General features: G+C 40.5%; 1 protein-coding gene across 2 annotated transcripts; it reads right to left on the reverse strand.

The window, feature by feature from the left end:
• Positions 1–522: 522 nt before the first annotated feature.
• Positions 523–25,703, reverse strand: CCNG2 (cyclin G2). Of its 2 annotated transcripts, none has more exons than XM_072115624.1 (8): positions 25,682–25,703; positions 4,883–5,027; positions 4,468–4,605; positions 4,107–4,357; positions 3,633–3,711; positions 3,448–3,546; positions 2,858–3,063; positions 523–2,141 (listed from the first exon to the last, which is right to left on the reverse strand). In XM_072115624.1, the coding sequence occupies exons 2-8, from the start codon at positions 5,018–5,020 to the stop codon at positions 2,003–2,005; spliced, it is 1,050 nt and encodes a 349-aa protein (XP_071971725.1). In that variant the 5' UTR covers positions 5,021–5,027; positions 25,682–25,703; the 3' UTR covers positions 523–2,002. The 2 variants fall into 2 exon arrangements, with proteins under 2 accessions (XP_071971725.1, XP_071971716.1); XM_072115615.1 differs by lacking the exon at positions 25,682–25,703 and adding an exon at positions 5,598–6,006.
• Positions 25,704–25,770: the final 67 nt, after the last annotated feature.

The following is a 25,770-nucleotide window of genomic DNA, read 5'->3' on the forward strand; positions in this document are numbered from 1 at the left end:
ACAGAACCTTCAATTACAGTGAATTTAGCAATACCAATCAAGGAGTACTTGACTTCAGTGCTAAACTCTGTACACCTGTGACTTTAAACAACCATTCTGGAATGTGTGTAGCAAATCATATTGGTTTGGGTCACTTTCTGCTGACAGGTTCCCCTTTAATGCATATGGCTCGGTGTAATGTAGCATTTAAAGGGGTGTATGGAATTAGAAAAGGATGGTATCTTCGTGCATATAATGATATATGAAATATTTGCTCTGCATTCGGGCTGCAATAGCAGAGTCTATTGACAAGAGCAGCTGGGATGATTTCCTTGATAAAACTATTATTGCACTTCAGTGGAAACGCATATGTTCAGCCGAGACCTGCCCCAGACGTTTGCATTGCGGTTGTAATTGCAATACAAACGCCACATGTAGCCAACTACATCTAACCTAAATTGTATCCAAATAAACAAAAAAAAAAAATCACAGGCAGAGACATAAGTTTGTAAAAGATTTTTTTTATTTGTTAAGACTGCTGTAATAAAACAAAACAGTCTTATAAACAATATATGCCATATGGAATAAATTAAATATCTACATGCCTTTTAACAAAATGCTACATACATGTACAAAAATATTTTTTCTGTGCGTTTTAAATTTTTACATTTTTTTTATGTACATTTTTTTCAATTTACATTTTTTTTTTTATGTACAATAGATTTAAACAAACAGCACCATTCACTTTTGCACCTTCACACACCTACATGAACTAACATGTAGAAACCAAACATCTTCACAATTCACATTTTTAACTAAACAGAACGCAAGTATTTTCTTTTTCACGTCTTTAGAACCGTTTTTCCCCATCAGACCATTCATCTTCATACACTGGGACCCATTCGTTTGGCAACATGACAGCAAATCATAATCAATGTTATATATTGCTATATCCCAACGCCTCACGGTAATGATTACTAGTGTATTTTTATACGGAAAAAATTAAATGTACCTACTAGTTGCGAATATTTTCTTTGCTTATAATGATCTTGCTTTGATATTTTGCCCAATACATACAGCAAAACAGTAGAATTCTACTGCCAGACTACTTACTCCTGGGTGGAAATACTTACTTAACAATACATTCACAAAGAAAAGCATGCAAATGAAAGACTAAGCAAAGCTTTAAATCTGTTTGCCACATATAATGTGATGTTATGCTTTAATATTCCATAAGATATGACAGTAGAATCTTGTGTAAGTGCCACACAGAGCAGCACAGTTGTAGTTTTCTTTCCTGTTTGACACAAGTGTTTGCACAATTTTCTAGAAAACTGCTGTTTTACCTGCAAAATTACGCATCCGCATGCCACTAGCCACTACCAAGGCTTGTAAGCCTACACGTTGTTACACACCCTAATCCAGGACTACAATGTGTTGGATAAAATTCTACAACGGTTTGTGGCCAGCTAAATTCCAGGTGTGCTTTGTGGGCTACTATAGGTCAAAAGACCCAGAGATCTCTATAGCTAATATAAAAGAAAGGAAAAATTAGGGGGTTCAGTTATGAACAAGCTAAAAAAAAAAAAAACATGCATTTTTTTTTTTCTTACTAGTTACTTGTTATTTGGGAATTAGATACCAATAGTGTTGCTCTAACTGTGAAACCTAACTTATGGATTAGAAATAAAATCTAGAGAAACACATTCTGAGTTTAAACTATACAACATGGAAAACAGCTAAAATATGGAATGTATAAGTAACACAACTGCAGATCTACACAAAACATATAATTATGGAATTTCAGCAAACTAACAACAGTGCTAACTGAAACAGGTGATTAAAGTTTTTCCAGGTTCAGTTTTTAAAAAGGGAAAACTTGAGAAGTTATAAAACATGGGGGTGATACGAGGGAAAATATATTGAAGAACTTGTGTAAGCAAAAAAAAAATTAAACTCAATCTCATCCACATCATATTGCAGAACAACGATATTACATGCATACAGATTGTATAATCCTTTGCTACAAAGGGTAGAGGCGTCGACTACGACTTTTCAATTTTGGCTTGTAATCGTCAAAGAAGAAAGACACCTCAAGGTCACTTGGTGGGGAGCTGCTCAGACTGTCTTCCCCACTACTCATATCTTCACACGAATCCTCACTAGAAATAGAAAATACAATCAATTATTACAAATGAACACTTACCGTCTTACATAGGGTCCAACAATCTTGCCGATTTATTTATGATTATGGTCCCCCCCGCCCCCACTCTCAGGCTGGGTAACAGATGGTTCCCAATGGAAGGAGTCTGATTGCTAAACAAGCTGGCGAGAGCCCAGGCCTGGGCAGTTGGCATTTCATGTGGACAGGCAGAGAGAGTAGGAGTGCTGCTGTATCTCCAGTAATAGAAAACTCTGACAAGTCAGAAGTGTTCATCAGTGAGGGTTTCTCTGCATTCAGTAGGCACCAGGTGCAATAAGGAAAATTACGGAAAACACCATAGAGGATACCCTGCCATCATATTATAGCTTAAAATGTGCCATTTAGTTGATGATTTTGTTAAATAAAAATATGTTTTATCAATACTTTAGTTAAGTGTAATATAACAAATCCTTAATAGCTTGATTACAGCCACAGAACACACTATTCTTATGCACTAAGCCTTAAACCTTATAAACAGGCTGGTTATCCAATTTTTACTTATACATTTTGTATTCAAGGAAAATCAGGAATAACAGCTTCTATATGCATTTGCCGTCCGTTCTCTCAACCTGCCAGGTTACATAAGGAGATCTGCACTTCAGAAATAAAAGCCCTACAAATGAGGATACACAGTTTGTGCTCTGTTGAGTAATGCCAATGCTTAGCAGCACTTACCTCTCACTTTCATTCATATAGCCGTACTCGGGAATAGTTGGCAGCTCTGGAACACTATAGTAACTGTTATGCAGGTTCTGTGCTGTACGTCTTGAAACAATCCAGACAAGCTTCTTATGATCAGGTTTGCAGCATTCCGGAGAGGAATAATCTGCTAGGCATTTTGATACCAGCTCCCGCCAGTAAAGCATATCTTTATCATTAACCTGTAAGGAAAAGCATGTTTTTTAAATAAATATCAATCTAGCACTAATTACATTACCAAATCATCATCCAAACAAAAGCCATCACCCCATTTCTACATCCTACAGTCTGCATTTCTGAATACACCTGCATCCAAAAGGCCATAGCCTGAGACGAGTTGGGTAATCCTACTCCCTCTTTCCAGAGCATTTAGCCACTGCAAACAGTAGCATCATATTAGAATAAATCTTAATGTGTAGAATCAGTGTTTTACTTCACTGCTAACATTTCCTGCTCATCTGAAATTGTCCTTACTGTAATTAGAGGTTCTTTATAAATACATGTAATATTAACCTTTCATTTCAGAAAATATTACAAAACAGCTACATTGAATCCAGTTCTATTACCTTTGAATGTTTTTGTACACGAAGAGCTATCTCAAATAGTTCTAGAGACTTCAAGGTTTCAACTTCTAGCGTAAGAAGGCACAAGGCTAACACTGAGGGCTGGAGAAAGAAATAAGCATAGAATGTAAGTCTGGTAAACCTTATCGCACAGTCTACGAGTTTCAGAAATAAAAACTTTAACATACTTTTGCTTTGGAAAAAATAAGCCGGCAGTTGCAAGCTTTTAACTGTGCTTCCAGTTTCTCTAAGCTCAATACTTCTTTCCTGCAAAACAGAAAACCATCATATTAAAATTAGTACATTCATGGACCAGAAACAAAAAGCAGAATAAAGACTTATTTATACACATTACGGTAAAGAGATTTGAGTTCAAGTTGTGATGAATAGATAAATACTCAGAATCAAGGGTGCCAATATCACCTGTAGACAGTGCAAAGTACTGGAAAGTAGTGCCACAACAACTCACTGCTCTCAGTACTACCCTAGGGGCCATTTAATGTACTACAAGTGAGGTGAGGGCCATAATACAATCCTGTATGTTCAAATGAATCAGGGAGATTTAAGGCAAAGATCTGCCCCACTCATTTAATTATTGAAAATGCCCACAAAGTTTTACACACATAATATAGGATAAAAGGGTGGCTCTGCATTGCACTCACCTCTCAGAGGAATGGCAGAGAACTATTGTGTGATATAAGTGCAAGAAGGTTAAGGCAGTGGTTGCTTTAAATTCAAAGTGCAATTTTTCTGAAATGATTTTCTCCATACGTTTAATGTCGGACACAGTGCATTTACATTGGCTGATGCGGATGACATCATGGATGGATGGGATGTCGCAGTCTTCTTCCACAACTTGTGCTGCCAATTGAAAGCAGCAGACACTGATGCAGGAAAGGTGTTTTGGCTTCACCTTAATGCAAACACAGAACCATATATTAGATAGGTTCCTATACAATTACAAGTGTTAAGTAAAGAAGATGAACTTTTTCATGTATGCATTCACAAATCCTCAGTCTTTACCTTCATAATGGCCAAAAACCGATCCAAGATGTTCACAGCCAAGACGAAGGTCTCCATACTTAAGCCAAAAAAATTAGTAAGACTCCATAAATCTTCAACTTTTAAGTTTCTGGACTTTGGACAGATTGTATTGTCATTCTGTTATAAAAATATAGAAATGAACACAAGTTAAACCACAATTAATAGATGGCTCTAAATTTTAAACAGAGATATATGCTAAAACTTAAATAAAACTTATTCTTTTATTATAACTGACCTTAATCTGAAAAATGTTCATCCAAGCGCTCAAAGTACAAAATTACCCAATTTATGATATGAACAAGTGCTGATTATTCTGTATTCACATAACCTTACTATACACAAACACATCTACCATGACTGACTACACCTAGTTACCCTCCCCGCCCCCTCTCACCTCTGCAGTGGATTCTATAAGGATCAAGCCCTTCTCCCTGGGCTGGTACTTGTCTTCTTGTTCCAGATGTACACTGAGCTGCTTCAGGAGCCTGAAGGCCTCATTGCTGGTGTTATCCATTGCTGACAAATCCTTCATCTTGGATCTAAGAATCAAGAAAATAGAAGTAAACAACTAGAGCTTTCCCCCTCCAAGTTCCAGCGATCAGCTGCTGAGGGGCGGGGCTACAGAAAGGGGCGGGGCAGCAGGCTCCATCTAGTTACAGTTCAACAGTCACGTCCACAAAGTGCAGGAAATACCCATCGGGTGGGGGGTTTCTATTGTGTACCAACAAGTTGACACTTATCTCAGCTGATCACATGAAAACAAACAGCCCCCTACACTCAAACTAGATCTGCTACTCCTAACCTTTCTCCAGGGTCACCAGCCCCCCTCCCCAAATACAGACAAGACATCGGCTCCTGCATTCCAGACTAGGAACAGCATCACAACAACAAACACCAGAATACAACCCTAGTGCACAGTGATAGATAGGAGGCATCCATACCGACTACACCATGTACGGATCGCGATATATCTAATCTCTATACGCCACATATATGATCACACGGACCGCAGGGATCACAGAGACAACAACAGTGGAGCCCCACAGACAAGATATATATACATATACGCACATACATTTATATAGACCCAGGCCAGTGATAGGGCTCACCTGCACACAGGGTCCGCGGGCTCATACAGGTAGATGGAGCTTGTGTCACCTCACAGTGGGGACATTATAATCCTGGATGACGCAGGTTAGAGCCCGGAGCAGGTCAGCAGTCCCCGCGTCCACACAATCCTGTCATGGTACTGATCAGTGATAATAGTCCAGAAGCAGAGATGGATTCCGCCAGGACTCTGCTACTTCCCTCTTCGTCTTGTTTTTGTTTCTGCTCCTTCAACGCCCTGGAGCCTCAGACGTCATAGGGCGGAGGAATTTCTTACCAAAATCAACACAAAGAACACGGCCTGACAGGAAAATAGTCCCCAGCGGATACTTCAGTAATTTTGTAGCGATTTCCTCCACTGAAGATGTAATAATTGTCAGTTGTAGTAAAACATGAATGAGTTTCAAAAAGGACAGACAAAGATCGCGGACGAAAAGCAAAAATAGAACAAATAGTTCGGCGGATGTATACATGAAATAGTTTAATACGTCATTGGCCTTTAAATCCCTGCCCACCGCCCCCTGTCACTATCAGTTTGAAAAGACCGCCCGAATTGTCTAAAGACGTGATTGGACGGAGGGAATGATTCGCGCCTGATTGGCTGCCGATGATAAAAAAGACCGGAGTGATTGGATGGGCGCTGATTGGTGGACTCTATGATCTTGTTGCTGGACAGATTTTATCGGAAAGATCAGGAGTTTGCTGACAATCTATGCACATGCGCGGTTTTAACTCGTATGTCACCTCAACACCTAGGACCCGTGTTTACACCTGGGAGTGTTGCCATGGCAGCGCTTTTGCTGTATGGCTATGCAAGATGAATATACATCCATTTCAGATCCGCATTAAGATATCAATATGCATAGTACATATATACAGTAGAACGATATATTTAATGCACACATACAGAAGTATATTTAGAGGAAGCGAGAGAATTTAAAAATGTGACCATTAGAAGGTCAAAAAATGAGTTAAATACAACTTCAAATGAACAAGACTGAACAGCAAAGCTCCATGCGGTATTATGGATTAGCATTTTAACCCTTACAATACTCAACCCTTTTTCCTTTTGCCATTCTTTTTCACTCCCCTGTATGGGGGCTTGTTGTGTGCAGGACAAATGGTACTTCCTAAAATTACTATTTAACCCCTTAACGATCCTTTTTAGTTTTTTCACTTCCATCTTTCACTCCCCACCTTCAAAAATCTATAACATTTTTTTATTTTTCCACATAAAAAGCTGTGTGACACCTTGTTTTCTGAGTAACAAATTTTCTTGTGGGCTTGGATTTTACAGCTTTCACTGTGCGCCCCAAATGACATGTCTACTTTATTCTTTGTGTTGATGGATAACAAATGTGTATAGGTTTTACAATGTTTTCATACATTTACAAAAATTAAAACCTCCTGTACAAATCTTCTGGCGCCAATCACTTTTTTATACTTTGGTGTACGGAGCTGTGGGTGGTGTCATTTTGATGGCGTTTTCATTGCTATAATTTTTAGAACTATACGACCTTTTGATAATTTTTTATTGATTTTTTAAATTTTTCAAAATGGCAAAAAAGTGCCATTTTCGAATTTGCGTGCTATTTTCCTTTACGGGGTTAAACCCAGTGAAAAACAGTTATTATATTTTGATAGATCAGGCATTTTTGGATGCGGCGATACCTAATGTGTAATGATTTTTATTGTTTATTTATATCAGTTCTAGGGAAAGGGGGTGATTTGAATTTTTAGGTTTTTTAATTATAATTTTTTTTTAAACTTTTTTTTACTTTTACTATTTTTCAGACTCCCTAGGGTTCTTTAACCCTAGGTTGTCTCATCGCTCCTATCATATACTGCCATACTACAGTGGATTTTCCTCCTCATTCATTACAATCTGCAATTAGCACATTGTAATGAATGGGTTAAAAGGAGACAGGTCTTCGTAAGACCTGAGGCTGTTATGGCGACAAATCCCCACTCCCCGATGACGTCACCGGGAGTGACGATCCGCGGCAAGATGGCGGTGCTCATGCATTGCCGGCGGCGATCGGCGGGAAAACACCTGCGATCGGTGCTAGCAAATGCAGCTAGCAAAGACTTACTGGCTATGGAGAGGGCTTGGCCAGCGAGCCTTCTCCATTCGTCGGGAAGGGGTTAATATCCTATGCAATGTACTGGAAAAAATCCAAACGAGGGAAACCGTTGCAACATACAGTAATCTATTTTTTTTTTATGGCTTTCACTGTGTGCTCCAAATGACACCTCCCCTATATTCTCTCTTTCAGACCCATCATGAAGACACTACATTTTTATAGGTTTAATTATGTTTTTCAGAGCATTTTTAAAAATGTAAATGATTTGTACAAGGAAAACGTGTGTGGTGTCATTTTTTGCAGAACGAGATAACAATGACATGTATATCAATTTGAGATCTATATGACCTTTTGATTACATTTTATTCAAATCTTTATGGATCTACAAATGGCAAAAAAGTGACGATTCAGACATTTGTACAGTATTTTCCATTATAGCGTTCACAGGATGGCATATTCATTTTTATAGATTGGATATTTTGGGACACGGGGATACCCAACTTGTTAATTTAAAAAAATAAATAAATAAGGAAAGAATTGATTAACCCCTGCGCGCACCTGGGCATAATAGCATGTGCCTGCGGGAACATACTTCCCACACCAGGACGTTCTATTCTGCCCATCTTCTAGCACCGGCTCACAAACATAGCCAGTACCAGTGGGTGTCAGTTGAATATTACAGCTGACATGGCGCTACAAAACTCACGATCGGAGCCAGCTCCGATCACTAGGGTTAACTCCATGACTGTGGCGTGTAAGGGTGTTCCCTCTAAGGATCGGACGCCGCTTACTGGGGGATCCAATCTTCTTCTATACAGCCTCAAGGTCTGTCAAGTGCCCCAGGGATGCCTTAGCTGTCCTACAGTCAGATTCCTTTCGGGTCTGACTGTAAACTGTCAGAGCATGTGTGAACTTCAAGTTTGTATAGAGTAAAATATGTTAAAAGAAATAAGCTTAAAACATTAAAATTAAAAAATAGAATATAAGCCCCTAAAAGGTCACTTTCCTACAAAAACACTTACTAAAGTACAATCGAAAGCTCAATCAGAGCCGAAACACGCGTTAGGGCTGCCGTCATCGCCAGATGAGGATCCCACTCTGTCACTGGTAAGGATTTTTCATTCCCCACATGGGGAGCCTAGGTTTGGTCTACTATATGACTTAGCCATTTATGTGACCTCCTTAACACTCTCCTAGATCACACATCTGGTTACAATTACACTAGGCTTCAAAAGTCCTCTCCTTATCCCTTAAATTGATATTATCTATATTTCCTCTAATTCTGTCCGGTTTGACGGCATTTCTGTGTCACTGCTACTGCATTGTCTTTGATTTTTCATATCATGTTTTATCAACTTGGTAACAATAAAGTATTGGATTTTTATTGATTTGGTACATTGTCTTTACCGAGTCTTGCCCTCCATTGTCCCCTCATGCAAGGGGTACCATAGGTTCTCTCTGGCTGGCTATATACTTGGTGTAAGCTGTGACCAATGCATTCCCACCCTCAGCTTATACTCAAGTCATTAGGTTTTCCAAGTTTTTTGTGTGAAAATGAGGTACCTCGGCTTATACTCAGGTCAGCTTATACGTATATACGGTATGTCTGACATACCTATACTATAACTATTAATGATTTGCAATAATAAATAATTATATACCCGTGCTAACTGTTAGAACTAACATGTATGGAAATCAATAGATACACGGATGTATACAGGATGTGTGAGTAGATCAGAACTAACCTGACTTATCCCGTGGGATGGTTAAATGTTCTGGTCCTGCACACGGCAAAGTAGGTGTCCTTTGTATAGAATCCCCTCGATATGCTCCGTATTTGCAACTGATATCCAAAAGAAAAAAGCAGTTCGGCGTGGCAGCCCTGGCCGGTGGCTGTAACACACGCTGAGTACGAAGTTGATAGTGACGTCACTATAGAGTACGGATGAAGCAAAGGGACAAGGTGAACTTGCACCAAACGCGTTTTCAAGAGCAACGACTCTCTTCCTCTCTTGCTTGCTGCCATAATTTATCAACTTTCCAAATGTGTCTGCTTCCACAGATCTTCCTTCATTGTTCCTCTGGATACGGTAAGTGAAGTGTTGCACCTAATCTAAATATTGTATGTTTCTCAATTCCCCAGGCTGTAGAAGTGAGAACTATGAACAAATACTATTAATAGTATGAATATACAGTATTTGTCAAGATATTGAAAGCCTAGAATAAATGTCCTTATCCCCATGGCAACACTTGTCCTGCGCTCTGACAAGTTTGATGTTGGGATACAACATAGATTAGAATCACCATCCACATCCAAACATGGAGCTAACGTACTGCTCTTACTCGTACACTCCACTCCACTTTTCAATTGTTGGAAGGGCCGGATTGAGGGTAGCCCTTCCCACAATTTTTTGCAATAAATTAAATGTTGCTCCTCATGAATAATAACGCTTCCCCAAAGATCCCAGATAACAGAATTCAACTTAAACAGATACTGAATAAAAATCACAACTTATCAAATATAGAACTTCCAAATATCCACCTTAGATGCTGCACAACATTATATATACCACAGCTGTGGCAGAACATTATAATACACATCTGAGCTATTGCAAAATCTCATAATACGCACTGAAGCCACTGCAGAACCTCATACTACACACAGTAATGTAATAGCACAGATATAATTCACAGTGATGTCACAGTACAGGGATAATGCACACAGTGATGTCACAGTACAGCATGATGCACACAGTGAGATTGTAGTACAGAGATAATACACAGTGATTTCACAGTATAGGGAGATCACATACAATGATGTCACAGAACAGGTTACTACTCACAGCAATGTCACAGTACCTCTGAGGACACTCCCCTCCACCCCCTCAGGTCAGCCCCAAGACCAGGAACTAGGGTAGCAGAGGGAATGCATGACTCCCTATCCTCTATGGGAGGCAGCAGTATCAGTGCCCCTAGCACACTGATACCGCTGATAATGCAGAAGGAGACAGGGCAGGCAGTGTGGTGGCATCACCTCCTCCTGGGGGCTCGCTCCCCATATACCCACTTTATAATCTGGCCCTGATTGCCTCATTATTATTTATAACCTTGATCAGTGCTCAACTTCATCCATTCTTATAAGTTTTCAATAAAATAAAAAATTCTATTGTTAAAAAAACAAAACCCCTAGGTGGCCATCAGGGCACTAAACTAGTGGTACTCCTATAAGGGGTTTGGTCACAGAAAAAAAGGAAAAAGGGGCCTGGCTAACAGGCTGCCCAGTAGCACAGCAAGGCTCTCTTTTGATGGCTGCCCGTATCCTTCCATTCAGGCAGATTAAATCTAAGAAATAGGTGCTTCAAAAATTCAAAGAAATAAACAGCGCTCCAAGGCCAAGAAAAAAAAAATGACCTGTGGTCCTTCATTTCATATGCTTGGGTGCATTGCTTTTGAAATACATTTCAATTGCATTGGGAATTACTAGCTCTTGCTTTCGGTAAGCAGTAACTTGTCTTTTGCCAGTAAGGTCTAAACACAAATGTGTTCATGAGGAGTAACTTCTTATGCACTTGAAATATGTTTCCAAAAAGAATACAAGCACTTTGTGTAGACTCGGCTCAATACTTTATTGATAGACTAGTGGTTCTAGTTCATTAAAATACTGCAATGTTCTTATTTAGATCCAGCCAGTAAGATGTTCCAAAAATAAACCTGTAGGGCCAATAAAGGTTATAATTTATGCTTACAAAATGCCTACACATGTGATGCCTGTCAGCCTATTGCTGCAAATTCACATAATGCACACAAAAGAAATAGAACTTCTGCTAATGTCAATGAAGCTTACATGGACCAACCCCCACTCCCAGGTCACGTCACAGGGTGCACTTATGCTGGAGAGCCTCAAAATTTAGTCCATAAAGCCCCACCCACTTTTGTAATATGCCACCTTTCTTCTTAATTCCACGCTTTTAGCCCTGACACTCACTCAAACCTGCTATGTTCATTGCCACCCAATTAGTTATAAGATTACTTAAAATTTATATTGGTAATGCCATCTCTAAGGAAACTTAGGTTATTTAAGTTTTAAAGATTTGATACATGGATTTGAAGTGCAAACATAAAAATACAGTTGCCAGATAAAAAAAATGGTCTCAAAGTGACTGGCATTGGGCATTAGAGAGGGAACATCACTGAGAAAGGGATGTTCATGTGCTGCTACAACCCCCTCAGTGAGGCACATTTTGTAAGTGAATTGTGATCAAAACTCTTAACTCTTCACAGAAAATGGTTACAACGATGCAACTATCTCACTGACTGGGTAGGCATTCTGGAGGGTTAAGTGACCATGTTCACAAACAGATTCAGCCCTGAGATTTTGGAGGAATGTGGAAATTTTTTATTGAACTTATCCTGCTAGTCGGGGTCATTACTACGGGTTATGTCCAATTTATTTCTAAATATATTATTTCCTTTAGCTTAAATTTTATTGTCTCTGTACACTTTTGGCAGGAACAAATCTAGACCAGGCTTTGCATACTATTTCATCCTATACACATTGGTCTGAAAGGTGAGAACCACTACACTTTGTGCATAGACAAACTCTTCACTGAGTCCTTTGAACTCAATTGCCCCCTGAGGTTACAGGTCACCAGACCAAAGTTTTTTATGATAGATCATGTGCAATTATGTTTTGCAAATTAATATGGTCCTAGAAAAAATGGTTTTATGGCTGACACCTGTCCCTATTCTGATTTTAAATGTGGATGGGGGACTGAAAACAATAAGGTATGACCATATTTTGTACTATTACCACAGATGGCAAAAGGTTATTTGGCTCTTGCAAATCAAGCAGTTTTTTTTAGATCATAAAAATACGTTTTCATGTCAGCAGATAACATTGGCTCCAAAGCAGCTCTTTACTGTAACCAGACAAACTTGACAAGAGTGCTGAAGCTGCTATCTGCTCCTTAGTTTTAGAATATGGGAAGTCTCAAGTTCCCTGTTATTCAAAGTAACATTCCACACAGCTTGATGGAAGGAAATATGATCCCACTACTGAACTGTGTCACTGTTTTAAATCCAGGGATGTCTTACATGCCTTCTGCATTTTACTAGCACTGACTGAAACTTGCAGTGTTTACGTGCTAGAAGCTGTTACGTTATGCAATGTGATAAAGCTGCCAATAATATATACTGTAAATAGGATTGTATACAGAAACCTGCACAGGCTTCTGGGATTTATTAGAGTTTTTGTCCAACTATTATGCAGTAATATGCACTATTTCTATGTATATACACTCACCGGCCACTTTATTAGGTACACCTGTCCATCTGCTCGTTAACACTTAATTTCTAATCAGCCAATCACATGGCGGCAACTCAGTGCATTTAGGCATGTAGACATGGTCAAGACAATCTCCTGCAGTTCAAACCGAGCATCAGTATGGGGAAGAAAGGTGATTTGAGTGCCTTTGAACGTGGCATGGTTGTTGGTGCCAGAAGCGCTGGTCTGAGTATTTCATAAACTGCTGATCTACAGGGATTTTCACGCACAACCATCTCTAGGGTTTACAGAGAATGGTCCGAAAAAGAAAAAACATCCAGTGAGCAGCAGTTCTGTGGGCGGAAATGCCTTGTTGATGCCAGAGGTCAGAGGAAATGGGCAGACTGGTTCGAGCTGATAGAAAGGCAACAGTGACTCAAATCGCCACCCGTTACAACCAAGGTAGGCAGAAGAGCATCTCTGAACGCACAGTACGTCGAACTTTGAGGCAGATGGGCTACAGCAGCAGAAGACCACACCGGGTGCCAGCTAAGAACAGGAAACTGAGGCTACAATTTGCACAAGCTCATCGAAAATTGGACAGTAGAAGATTGGAAAAACGCTGCCTGGTTTGATGAGTCTCGATTTCTGCTGTGACATTCGGATGGTAGGGTCAGAATTTGGCGTCAACAACATGAAAGCATGGATCCATCCTGCCTTGTATCAACAGTTCAGGCTGGTGGTGGTGGTGTCATGGTGTGGGGAATATTTTCTTGGCACTCTTTGGGCCCCTTTGTACCAATTGAGCATCGTTGCAACACCACAGCCTACCTGAGTATTGTTGCTGACCATGCCATCATGTCAATATGGACCAAAATCTCTGGGGAATGCTTCCAGCACCTTGTTGAATCTATGCCACGAAGAATTGAGGCAGTTCTGAAGGCAAAAGGGGGTCCAACCCGTTACTAGCATGGTGTACCTAATAAAGTGGACAGACGTATTTGATAATAAGATACAGAGGTATTTTAGTGAATCTTAGGTCTAGGGCTTCAGGGATCTCCTGGTCCACCAAATAAACGCATCTATGAATAGTGCCCTATAAATCAACCATTTGAAACCTTTTTTTTGTTTCCTCAAGTTTTACTTCTTTCAAATATATACATGTATTTACATCAATTCATTTTCATTTTCTTAAATCTTCTTATATATTATAACAATTTTTCGGCTAGTGTACGTACGTCCTAGTGAGTGTGCTATCACATGAACTTTAAAGATATAAAGAAATTCACCTCATTTGGCGTTCTAGTAGTTTTTTTCTTCGCAACACTCACATGTTTGGAGGCCCCAGGGCTGAGACTGTTGGACAGAGTGGTATCGTCCACCTGCTGTGACGTTTCGAGGGACACGCCCCCTACCTAATAAAGTGGCCAGTGAGTGTATCTCTATAACCTTTCTGTTATCTAATGTGCACAGACTAAGGCTACATTCAAACAAAAATATGCATGCCATGCTACATTCTCCGCGATGGAGAGGAGTGGTGACCCCTCCCCTCTCCAAAGAAATGCATGACACACAGCGCCGTTTCACGGGTAAATATAAGACATGTCCTATCTTTTTCCTGTGTACGGAGCATTTCGGTGCTGCACCTTATCGCTCAATGCGGCCATTGCTGGCCTATGGGGGCCGCAAGCTTGCGGAAGTATATCCACCCCCTACAGCCGTGTGAATATAGCCGAAGGCTAGGTTCACCTGTTTTAAGTATACACTCAGAGTATACATTGGGAAAGCTCCTGTTGTATATGCTGAGTGTACCCATTTATATATACCGGCAGACAGAGGCATAGTCGTTGCCTTCATCTGCTCAGTATACTACACATCCACTTAAAAAGACAGGAGGGAAAGATGTAGGAAGCTAAGAGCCCCATAATTTGCTCAGCAATGATAATAGAAGTCTATGGGGAGCGATGCCTCCCAGCCTCTGCTGAGCAGACAAGTTGCTCAGCATGAGGGAGGGCACTGTCCATAAAAGGAGCGTGACATCACTGGGGCAACACCCCTAACATTGGCAGTGTAACTTATCGACCTTCACTCCTTTGGGGGTATACATGTGACATAGGTACCCAGATTCTTCAAACTTTCCTTCTAGTTATGCTACTGCATCTCTATTATGAAATTTCTTACTCCATGCCCATGGGGGGCATTATACCCAAAACAAAGCTCAATTTTTTAATTCTACACAATATTGGTAACATTTACAAAATGTTTGTGGCAAGTATAAAGTTAATGTTGATCAGTTCACGCTTACACTGTCATTCTCTTACATACATGAAGTATAGGCCTAATTTGGTAATTTATATATTTAGAGGCAATAATCTACATATTATTTAAATGATAATAATATATGCCAACTATTAAATTATTTATAATTGCAATAGATACATCAAGTACTTAATGGGAGGACACACTATTACATTTTAATAACTATAATTGTTCCTAAGTAATGTTACATAAACATTATTCTCATGTCTAAATCATTGACCTGAATTCTCCTTTTTTTATTATAATAACTTATCCCCCAATGGCTAAGGGCTTTAAAGGGGTATTCTGGGAATATGAACATCTGACACAAAAACTCATGATGATATAAATAAATGAATACAACAATACTCAATGTCATTAGTCACAAAACGGAGCTAAAATAATATGATTTTATGATTTACAAAATTTATGGCCTCTCTAAAGTAGGTGGAGTTATTACTAAGATGGCCGCCACTGGAAACTACAAGTTCCATGATCCTTTAGTTCTCAGTAACTCCTCCTACCTTTTATGCTCTGCTCCCAGTGATGATCTAACAGGTTTTCTTGCTCTGTTACCATAGTAATGATGTATAACTGCCATCACCACAACACTTGCCATACTGGCTGCACTGCAACCAACCGACTACAGCCAAATGTAGTTGTGATCACATGACCCTGGCCAGGCAAGTACAGGACATGTGATGATTAAAGGGCCAATAGCATTTTAATTCTTCATTACAGTGTATGTCATCAGCATTATTTGCTAAGGGGAGCAAAATTTTAAATAACAACTAATTACACATTAGCTTATATTTTGAGTGCCCACTTGTATATGAATTATGCTGATTCCTGGAATACCCCTTTAAGGGACACAAATCTCCAAAGTCCAAAACATGTTTTAACCCTCTTGTGACCAATAGTCATTGATGCTTGAATGTCTGGATCAATTTTTGCAGCTCTGTTATGCTCTCCTTTAAGTGACAATATCTCCAGCGTTCCCAGTGTACTGCGGCTGGCATGCCCACCTGTCTCCGGACATAGGCAACTTAGGGGGCACGGCTCCGACGGGCAGCGGCGCAGGACACTCCTTATACGATTTATGGCAAGTGAATAACCCTTCCGCCAAAGAATATACTTTTTACTCACCACCCCATAGAACCCATTCTAGGATAGATAACTTTTTTGGAAATTACCCAGCCCTGAAAGCCATAAATCTGGCCACCATCGGACACATTACATGGTCCGATCATGCCCCAATTTCTATTGAAATGCATTTGGAAGACGCCCTTTCTAAAACGATACCCTCCTTACGTCCCCGCTTTCCCAAGATTCCCTATGTACAGTTCTTGTTAACTACTTTAAAGAAAACACTCCAACAGCGCCTTCGGTGCCGATCCTTTGGGAGACACACAAGACAGTCTTCAGAGGCCTCTAAAGTGAAAAAAGATAGACTTTTACACTATTCCAGATACAAATGACAATTGCGTCAGGCAGAAAAGGGAATATGGCTCTCATCCCACGCCCCCTTTGCTTAGAAAACTCCAGATGCTACGTTCCAGAATAAGAGAACTTGATCTTCTAGATGTTGAACGTATGATTAAATTTTCTAAACATAAATTTTACGAATTCGGAAATAAAACAGACAAAATGCTAGCACGCCAACTGTGACACAAAATAGTTAGTCAAACCCTGTATACTATTAAGGATAATACTGGTACTCTACAATATCACCCCACTAAAATAGATTTTCCACTCTTTACTCGTTGACCTCTACACTCCCCTCTTCCTCCTCCAAATGATTAAATTAGATAAATACCTCTTCCAGTGCTCTCTCCCCCAACTATCTTCGGAGGCCTTAGCTCAGTTAAATGCAATAATCACTCCAGAAGAGATAGAGGAAGTCATAAAGGAGTTACCGGGAAACAAGGCTCCAGGCCCAGGTGGGTTTTCCGATCTGTACACACATATGGTGGACCTATTTAACGGATCCTTATAGGCGAAGCAATTCCTCAGACGATGTTAACCTCACATATCACTGTGATCCCTAAACCGGGTAAGGACCCCTGATAATGTTCTAGTTATAGGCCCCTTAGCCTGCTGAATGCAGATCTGAAACTTTTTTCTAAACTCATGGCTAATAGATTGGGTGACTGGCTCCCACAGTTGATTCACAAGGACCAGGTTGGGTTTGTCCGTTATAGGCAAGCGGGAGATAATACCTGTCGCACAACTGATCTGATAGATCAAGTGCAGAAAACCAAGACAGAAGCCCTTATTTAGAGTCTGGATGCCAAAAAGTCATTTGATCGCCTGAATTGGCATTATATGTTTCAGACGCTGACTCACTTTGGTTTTCGTGGACCATTTCTGAGAACCTTGTCGAATTGATACTCCTCCCCTACAGCTCAAATCCGACTACCGCTTGCCCATTCCAACCCCTTAACAATTTACAATGGTAGGCGTCAGGGCTGTCCCTTATCCCTCTTACTTTATGTTTTGAGTCTAGAACCCCTAGCAGCACATATTCGGCATAGTCCAAATATTAAAGGGATAAAAGTACAAGACAAACAGTTTAAAATAGCCTTATTTTCCGACGATGTACAGCTAACTCTCTCCGATCCACTCATATCAATGCCAAATCTACATGCAGCTATTTCAGAATACAGTTATATCTCAGGATATAAAATTAATCAGACTAAATCAGAAGTACTACCACTACATCTACCCCCCACTTTACTCCAATCTCTGAAGGATAGTTTCCATTATAGTTGGAGTTTGACCTCCATAAAATACCTGGGGATAAAGCTTACCACATCCTTTACCTCCCTCTATAAAGAGAACTTTCCCCCTTTGATCCAAGACGTGCGTAAGCATCTACAATCCAGGCGCTCTCTGAACCTATCCATGTTAAGAAAAATTGCAGCCAACAACAAAAAGCCTTCTAACGCTACTAGATCTTAACAATTTATCGGATCTATTTGCCCCTGCCGCTAGTACCATCCCACAGATATACCAATACTGTTTAACAATACTGGACTCCCCAACAGTACCAGACCTTACAGAGTTTGAACATATTTGTCCAGGGTTCAGCCTCCATTGGCTCATTTCAGATCTATATACACTACTTCTGGCCCAGACATACCCTGACTCTGGCTACCATGCCTATGTGTACAAATGGGAAGACTGGTTCGGTAAGGCAATCCCAGACTCAGACTGGAGAAAAATATGGGATAATGCCCCGAAGGGGCATATAAGGAGAACCAATACAAAATTTTGATGCATTGGTATCATACCCCTGCACTCTTACATAAATGTAATCCTCTCATTCCTGATGTCTGTTGGCGATGTGACGCCCCGGGAGCCAATACGTACCATATTTTCTGGGAATTTACAGGCATACAACCTTTTGGGGAGGGGGTGCGGGTGACAATTGAAAAGGTATTAGGGGTGGAATTGATCATAGACCCGATTGCGTTCTTGCTAGGACTTCCACCCTCCGAGTTGGGAAAATTGCAAGCAAAGTTATTCCTCCATATCCTGTGCGCGACGAAGACCTTGATCTCACCACACTGGAGACGTCCTACTCCACCTTCCATGCTGGATTTACTTTCCCATATTAGACATATTGATCACTAGAATATATGACAGCGTCGATACACGACAAAACAGAGCAGTTCCTTTGAGTTTGGTCCCCCTGGGATGTTGCCAGAGATAACCTATCCGAGTCCAAACTCAGACTTTGATATGAAGACTGGAAGAGATCCGTGGACATGTTTTTGTTATTTTTCTTAATGTGTTATTATTCTATATTTTATTTCCTTTTATTTCTCTATACCAATTGCAGAGGGTGGAATGAGGAATACGTAGGAGAAGCTTAATGTTATAGCTCCTATACCTTATTACTTTTGAAAATATATTTACATGCAATCTGGATATCTAACTCGCTTTTCTCGCTTACTTTCCGTACCAATGTTAGCGGTCCTGCGAGACCCAGATAATTCCTTACATATTAGCACAAGGTATATGCTTATACCACATTTGTGATGTCATGATCTGCTATCTGTATAAAACTGTTTGTTCCTTTAATAAATAAAAAAAAGTAAAAAAAAAGAAAGAAAACATTGCCTCTATCCCTTCATTGTCCCTCTACTTGCCTGTAAACTTAAGCAATCAGGTACTAAAGCTGTATGCAAATGTCCTGAGAGATGTCCAATGAATCATTATCATATTCAGTTGTCCAGCTTATTCATGAGTGGGAGGCACAACCTCATCCCCAGTGCTTGACTGACAGCTTGTATAATGTCTCCTCCATGTGCTTCCTGTTACTGGCGGCCACGCCCCCTGCAGCCTGTGTGTGTATGAGATACTCCTATACACAGCCTGTATATGTTCTTCCTGGTGCTGGTGGCCACTCCCCCTACAGCCTGTGTGTGAATGACATACTCCTATACACATGACTGACAGCCTTTATAATGATGTGACACTCCTGGTTGTGGCGGCCACACCCCCTGCAGCCTGTGTGTGAATAAGATACTCCTATACACATAAATGACAGCCTGTATAATGATGTGAGGTATAATGGTGTTATGGCTCCTCCATGTGCTTCCTGGTTTGCTCGGCCACGCCCCTACAGATTGTGTGTATGAGATACTCCTATACACATGACTGACAGCCTGTATAATGATGTGAGATATAATGGTGTAATGGCTCCTCTATGTGCTTCCTGGTGCTGGCACCCAGGCCCCCTGCAGCCTCTGTGTATAGGAGAGATACAACAGCTCCAGGTAGCCATGTGTATAGCAGAACATGTCAGATTCATGTGTAGCTGATGTCTGTCTCACACGTGTGAGACATGCAGAACAAAGCATGTCAGCAGATAAAGCACAGACACTAGCAATGCTTTACTATACATTACACAGAGACATGAGCAGGGGGAGGAGAGAGGATGGGTAACAGCGGTGACATCGCTTTCTCTCTCCATGTGCCCACCCTCATTTACATAAGATATAAAAAATTATTTTACAATGATTAATGTATGAATTGACTCGATAAAGGCTAGGATAGAAATCCTTGTGAGCTGCTTCAACAGGTAGTGGTGACAGAATTAGTGACAGAGACCTGATGACCGGTGTTCTTTAAGTATTTTCATGCTGCTGGTCAGCACAGAGCCAGGGGATGGGAATAAAAGTTTTCTTTAAACTGTCACTGGGGCTAAGTATGGATAAAAGCTCTGTATGAATGGATGTATGTAAGAGAGCTGTGTCTGAATGGCTGTATGTCGCAGAGCAGTTTGTGTGACTTAATGAATGTAGAAAAGCTATGAATGAGCTAATGAGCGGATGCAGTAGAGCTATACAAGTTATAGGATGGATGCAGCAGAGCTATGTGTGTGAGTGAATGGATGTTGGAATACTGTTTGTGTGAGTGAAATATATGTATGTATTAGGGTTGTGTGTGCTTCGAGTGATTGGATGTAGCAGGATTGTGTGTGAGTAAATGGATGTTGCAGAGCTGTGTGTGTGATTGAATGGATGGAGCAGTTCTGTTTGTGTTACTGAAATTATGTAGAAGAGCTGTGTGTGTAAGTGAATGGATGTAGGAGACCTCAGTATATAAGTGAAAGAATGCAGCAATGCTGTGCTTGTGTGTGTCAAATATGTTTTCCATTGTTTGATGATTAAATCTGGGGTGAATCATATAGGAAAGGTCTAGTCTAAAAATAAGGCATATATATACACATCTACATATATACATTAGGTATCTTCTGAATCGTACTGACATGCAGAAAAACTGTAGTAAAGGGTTGAAACAGCGTACAAACAACAGCTAACACATGGACAGCAACAAAGTTAGTGTGCATGTAGGCTTAGGCAGAGACAGGGTGGAAACATAACTTGCAGTTTCGGCAAGTCACTGGAATATGGATAAGATATATTGATGAAAGTTGAGAGTCCTCAGTTGTTTTTACAGTTTGATGGAGTTGTCCTTAAACCATGGGCCAAGGGAGGTCACTTTCAGGGTTATTATGCTCCTACCCTGACCCTTTTGGATTTTTCCAGATTCTTGGAAAACCCATTTAATAAAAACCAAATTCCAATTAAATTATAATTAAAAACATTTTCATATTTTTTGCTGAAAAAAAATTGTTTCAAATGAATGCATATGAAGTAGAATATTGTAATACTGCTACTACTACTACTAATAAATTGTCCAATATGTGATAAAAATAATCAAAACTTTAAATGTACTACAGCACTGCCTATTCTAACGAATGACGCTGGACAGATCCATCCCCTGCAGTATTTCCTATGTGGGGCAGACGAAATCAACTGATCTAATGTTTTAGAATATGTCATCTACACGATTATTCTGGAAAGTGATTGATAATTTATTGAGGAAATCAACAAACATATTGCCCCATGTAGAATACTTAGTTCTCTCATATTGCTGCATGGTGATGTTCTAGTCTTCAAATGGTTAACAGCTTTGTGAGGAGGTTTGTTTTCCCTGATGTACTTGTTGTTGTGTATAAGCACACAGTGTTGTGATGCTGTAAGTGGTGGTAGGTGTGGCATGGCACATGGTGGCCTCCTATTGGCTGCAGAGACACACCTCCTGAGCAGCTGACAGTACAATAGGTTCTTGTGACCTCTATGTTTCTCTGCGCTCTTGCTATGGGACTAGTGAGGGGTGTGTGCGCAGCTCTGTCTTCATGTAACACACAGCTCACACAAGCCTGATCCTTCCGCTGTGGACTAAAAAAAAAAAAGTTATTATGTTGGCGTATGCTAAAGATGCTAGTTCTGTATTCCTCTGGAGTACTGACCGTACCTTGTTTACATGACACTTTGCTTTACTGTAACATGTAACGCCAAAGGTCTGCATTGGTATTTAAAGAGAACCTGTCACCAGAAGGCAGAATTTCACTGGTGACAGGTCCCAATAGGCACTGCAGATGCAGAGTACATTACATAACAGTCAGAATGGCATCTGTGTTCCCCTCCGTTAGTGTAATATCCCCAGAATAAGATTTCCTGGCTGTGTCCGAGACACATTTATGGCACACGTTGCACTATTCTTCATGCAACACAAATTTCTGCACTGAAGGGGGCATTTCAGTGCTCAATCGGACCATGCACCAGTTTTAACATGCAGAGTCTGACGGAAATGTGTTGCACGGCCCATGTTAAAGGTGCACTCTGTTGGAGCAGTGCAGCGAGGGCCAGATTCATGAAGAATGGGGCCACAAATGATGAATCTGGTTATAGACTACATATAGTTACAAAATGAGCCCCAATGTGTGACACAACTCATGAATCTTGCAACTAACATTATCCTTTTTAGTTACCCAATAATAGGTATCAACAACTGAGGACTCTCAGCTTTTATCTATTTGACCACTGGATAACGCGGTACAAAGAATCTATTAGCTTTAGTATAGTGTCTCATACATGTTGCATACACAGAACTTTTACAGAGGTTAACAAGGTGCCCACGTAGCTGCACCACTCACAGAGGTTACTATGAATTCTCGTCCTCTTAGTAAATCCTCCGCACAAATTACAGGTGGGGGGGGGGGTGTAGCTATAATTTGCCACAGTGCCCCTCCCCCACATACCCTCTATGCAAAATAATGTCACAAAGTTGACAAAAGGGGCAAAAAAAAAGCAATTTCCTGGCCATGCACCAGGAATTGCAACTTTTTTATGCAATGTCAGTCAAGTAGAAAAGGAATGCTAAATGCTTTCTACTTTAGAGCTGCAGGCATTTCTTGTGTTGCCCTGTTTTATAGCACATTATACACTCATCATGACTTTATTCAGGGGTAAGGGTGTAGCTTACCGATATTGGCTTGCTGTACAGGAATCTTGACTTTGCTCTCATCCCGGTAAGACTATCTGCACAAGTTGAAATATATAAGCTTGTGAAAATCTGCAGCAAATCTGCAGATTTTTGCTGGAAATGACACACTAAAAACTGTGTGTCACTCAGAATGTGTCGATCACCTGTTCCAAATCAGATCAAATATATTATATAATTAATATCATGTGTGCATGGGAAGAATGACACTGTCACTGTTCAGATATTTAGGATACATTTAGAGCAAAAGATACACCCTTCCAGCAGCACACAACAATGGCTGGATTGTGAATCATGGTCAGTGAGGTGGTCGGATTTCACTGACTGACTGACATCTCTGGGGTGGGATTCCAAGCTTCATAGTGAAATATGATGCAAGGAGTCCCTTCTGCCACAAAACAGCAGCGCTAGACTGTAATCATGAAAACAGTGGGGAAAAATGAACTCAGAGCATCCTATATCAATACCATGAATCCTGTACCCGTCTGCAAACTGCTTGCATAGTTATTTCAAAATATGCAGCTGCGCTAGCCTCCAAGCAACATAACATAGACCATGCGCCAGATTTAACATGCAAAGTCTGACAGAATTGTGTCGCACTCCCCATGTTAACCCCTTCCCGCCGCAGCCCTTTTTCGTTTTTGTGTTTTCATTTTTCACTCTCCACATTCAAAAATCTGTAACTTTTTTATTTTTCCATGTACAGAGCTCTGTGATGGCTTATTTTCTGCGTAACAAATTACATTTAAAAATGGTGATATTTAATATTCCATGGCGTGTACTGGGAAGCGGGAAAAAATTCCAAATGCAGTGTAATTGGTAAAAAAACGCATTTGTGCCGTATTCTCGTGGGCTTGGATTTTTACGAATTTCATTGTGCACCCCAAATGACATATCTACTTTATTCTTTGGGTCTGTGCGATTACGAGGATACCAAATTTGTATAGGTTTTATATTGTTTTCATACATTTAAAAAAATTAAAACCTCCTGTACAAAATTTTTGGGGGATTTTGCCATCTTCTGGCGCTAATAACTTTTTCATACTTTGGTGTACGGAGCTGTGGGTGGTGCTGTTTTTTGCGGATTTTGATGACGTTTACAATGTTATCATTTTTAGGACTTTCTGACCTTTTGATCACTTTTTATAGAATTTTAAATTTTTTTTTTAAATGGCAAAAAAGTGCCATTTTCGACTTTGGGCGCTATTTTCCGTTACGGGGTTAAACGCAGTGAAAAAACGTTATCATAATTTGATAGATCGGGCATTTTCGGACCAGCGATACCTAATGTGTTTATGATTTTTACTGTTTATTTATATTTATATCAGTTCTAGGGAAAGGGGGGCGATTTGAATTTTTAGGTTTTATATTATAACTTTTTTTTAATTTTTACTATTTTTCAGACTCCCTAGGGTACTTTAACCCTAGGGTGTTTGTAGGATCCTATCATGTACTGCCATACTACAGTATGGCCGTATATGGGGATTTTACTACTAATACATTACAATGTGCTGATAGCACATTGTAATGCATGGGTTAACCCAAAGTAGCTTAAGGTCTTCGTGAGACCCGAAGCTACCATGGTGACGGATCGCCGCTCCCCGATGACTTCACGGGGAGCGACGATCCTCAGAAAGATGGCGGCACCCGCGTGCCGTCGTCTTTTTGAAGCCACACTGATCACAGGTGTTACCGGTAAGCCTTTGCTGCAATATGCAGCAAACACTTACCGGCTGTGGAGAGGGCTCGGCCCGCGAGCCCTCTCCATGTACCGGGACCCCACATGTGACGTACTATTACATCACATGTCGGGAAGGGGTTAAAGGTGCACCAAAAGAAAGATGGTGCACTAAGTTGGAGCTGTGCAGGGGGCGCCAGATTCATGGTGCACAAGAAATTCGGAATTAGCAGCACCCTGCACACTACACAGGAAAACTGAATTAAATGCAGTTTGCAGTGTTCTTAGTAATTGTGCCCCAAAGTGTCCGAGCATTTGTGGTGCAGGCTGCACTATACCCGACAAAATTTTGCAATGAAATAGGCGTTCCACTGCCCAGTCGGACAGAAGTTTGTTGCACGCCCTATGTTAAAGGTGCGCTAAAAAAGTTGAATCATTAATCTGGCGCACACTGCACAGACAAATATTTCTGATAACTGTGGGCCCATGGCATACATCACCATTCTGTCGGACCATACGTGATCAATGTGGCACACGGTCCGACTGTGCACTGGAACGCCCCTTTCAGTGCAGAATTTTGTGTTGCATCTGGTATAAGTGCAGCATGCGCCAGACATGTCTTGGACACGTTAGAAATACATGTGCAAGTTGTTTGCACCTAAAATAACCTGCAAAGTCAGACAGAAAATTGGCGCAAGGGATTTAGTAAATCTGGGCCCATAGAGCAAGAGCTTTGCCTTGGGCACTCATGACCTCAAGGTAGGTATGACCCACCGCGTATATACCCCTCACTATGGCTTTCATGTTATATGAACCTTCTAATGGGGACGAGGGTTATGTACAAAAACACAACGGCGAGAGGACAAGCAGAAATTCTCCAGCGTCCATGTTTCGAGCACTCACTCCTAGAAGCAGGCCTGTACATTGTGTATGCTCCTGTTCCAGACGGTATATTCACATCTAGTGCCTTGTACACCTCCGCATTCTTGAAC

The sequence above is a fragment of the Engystomops pustulosus genome, chromosome 1, assembly GCF_040894005.1.
Source record: "Engystomops pustulosus chromosome 1, aEngPut4.maternal, whole genome shotgun sequence".
Taxonomy (NCBI): Eukaryota; Metazoa; Chordata; class Amphibia; order Anura; family Leptodactylidae; genus Engystomops; species Engystomops pustulosus.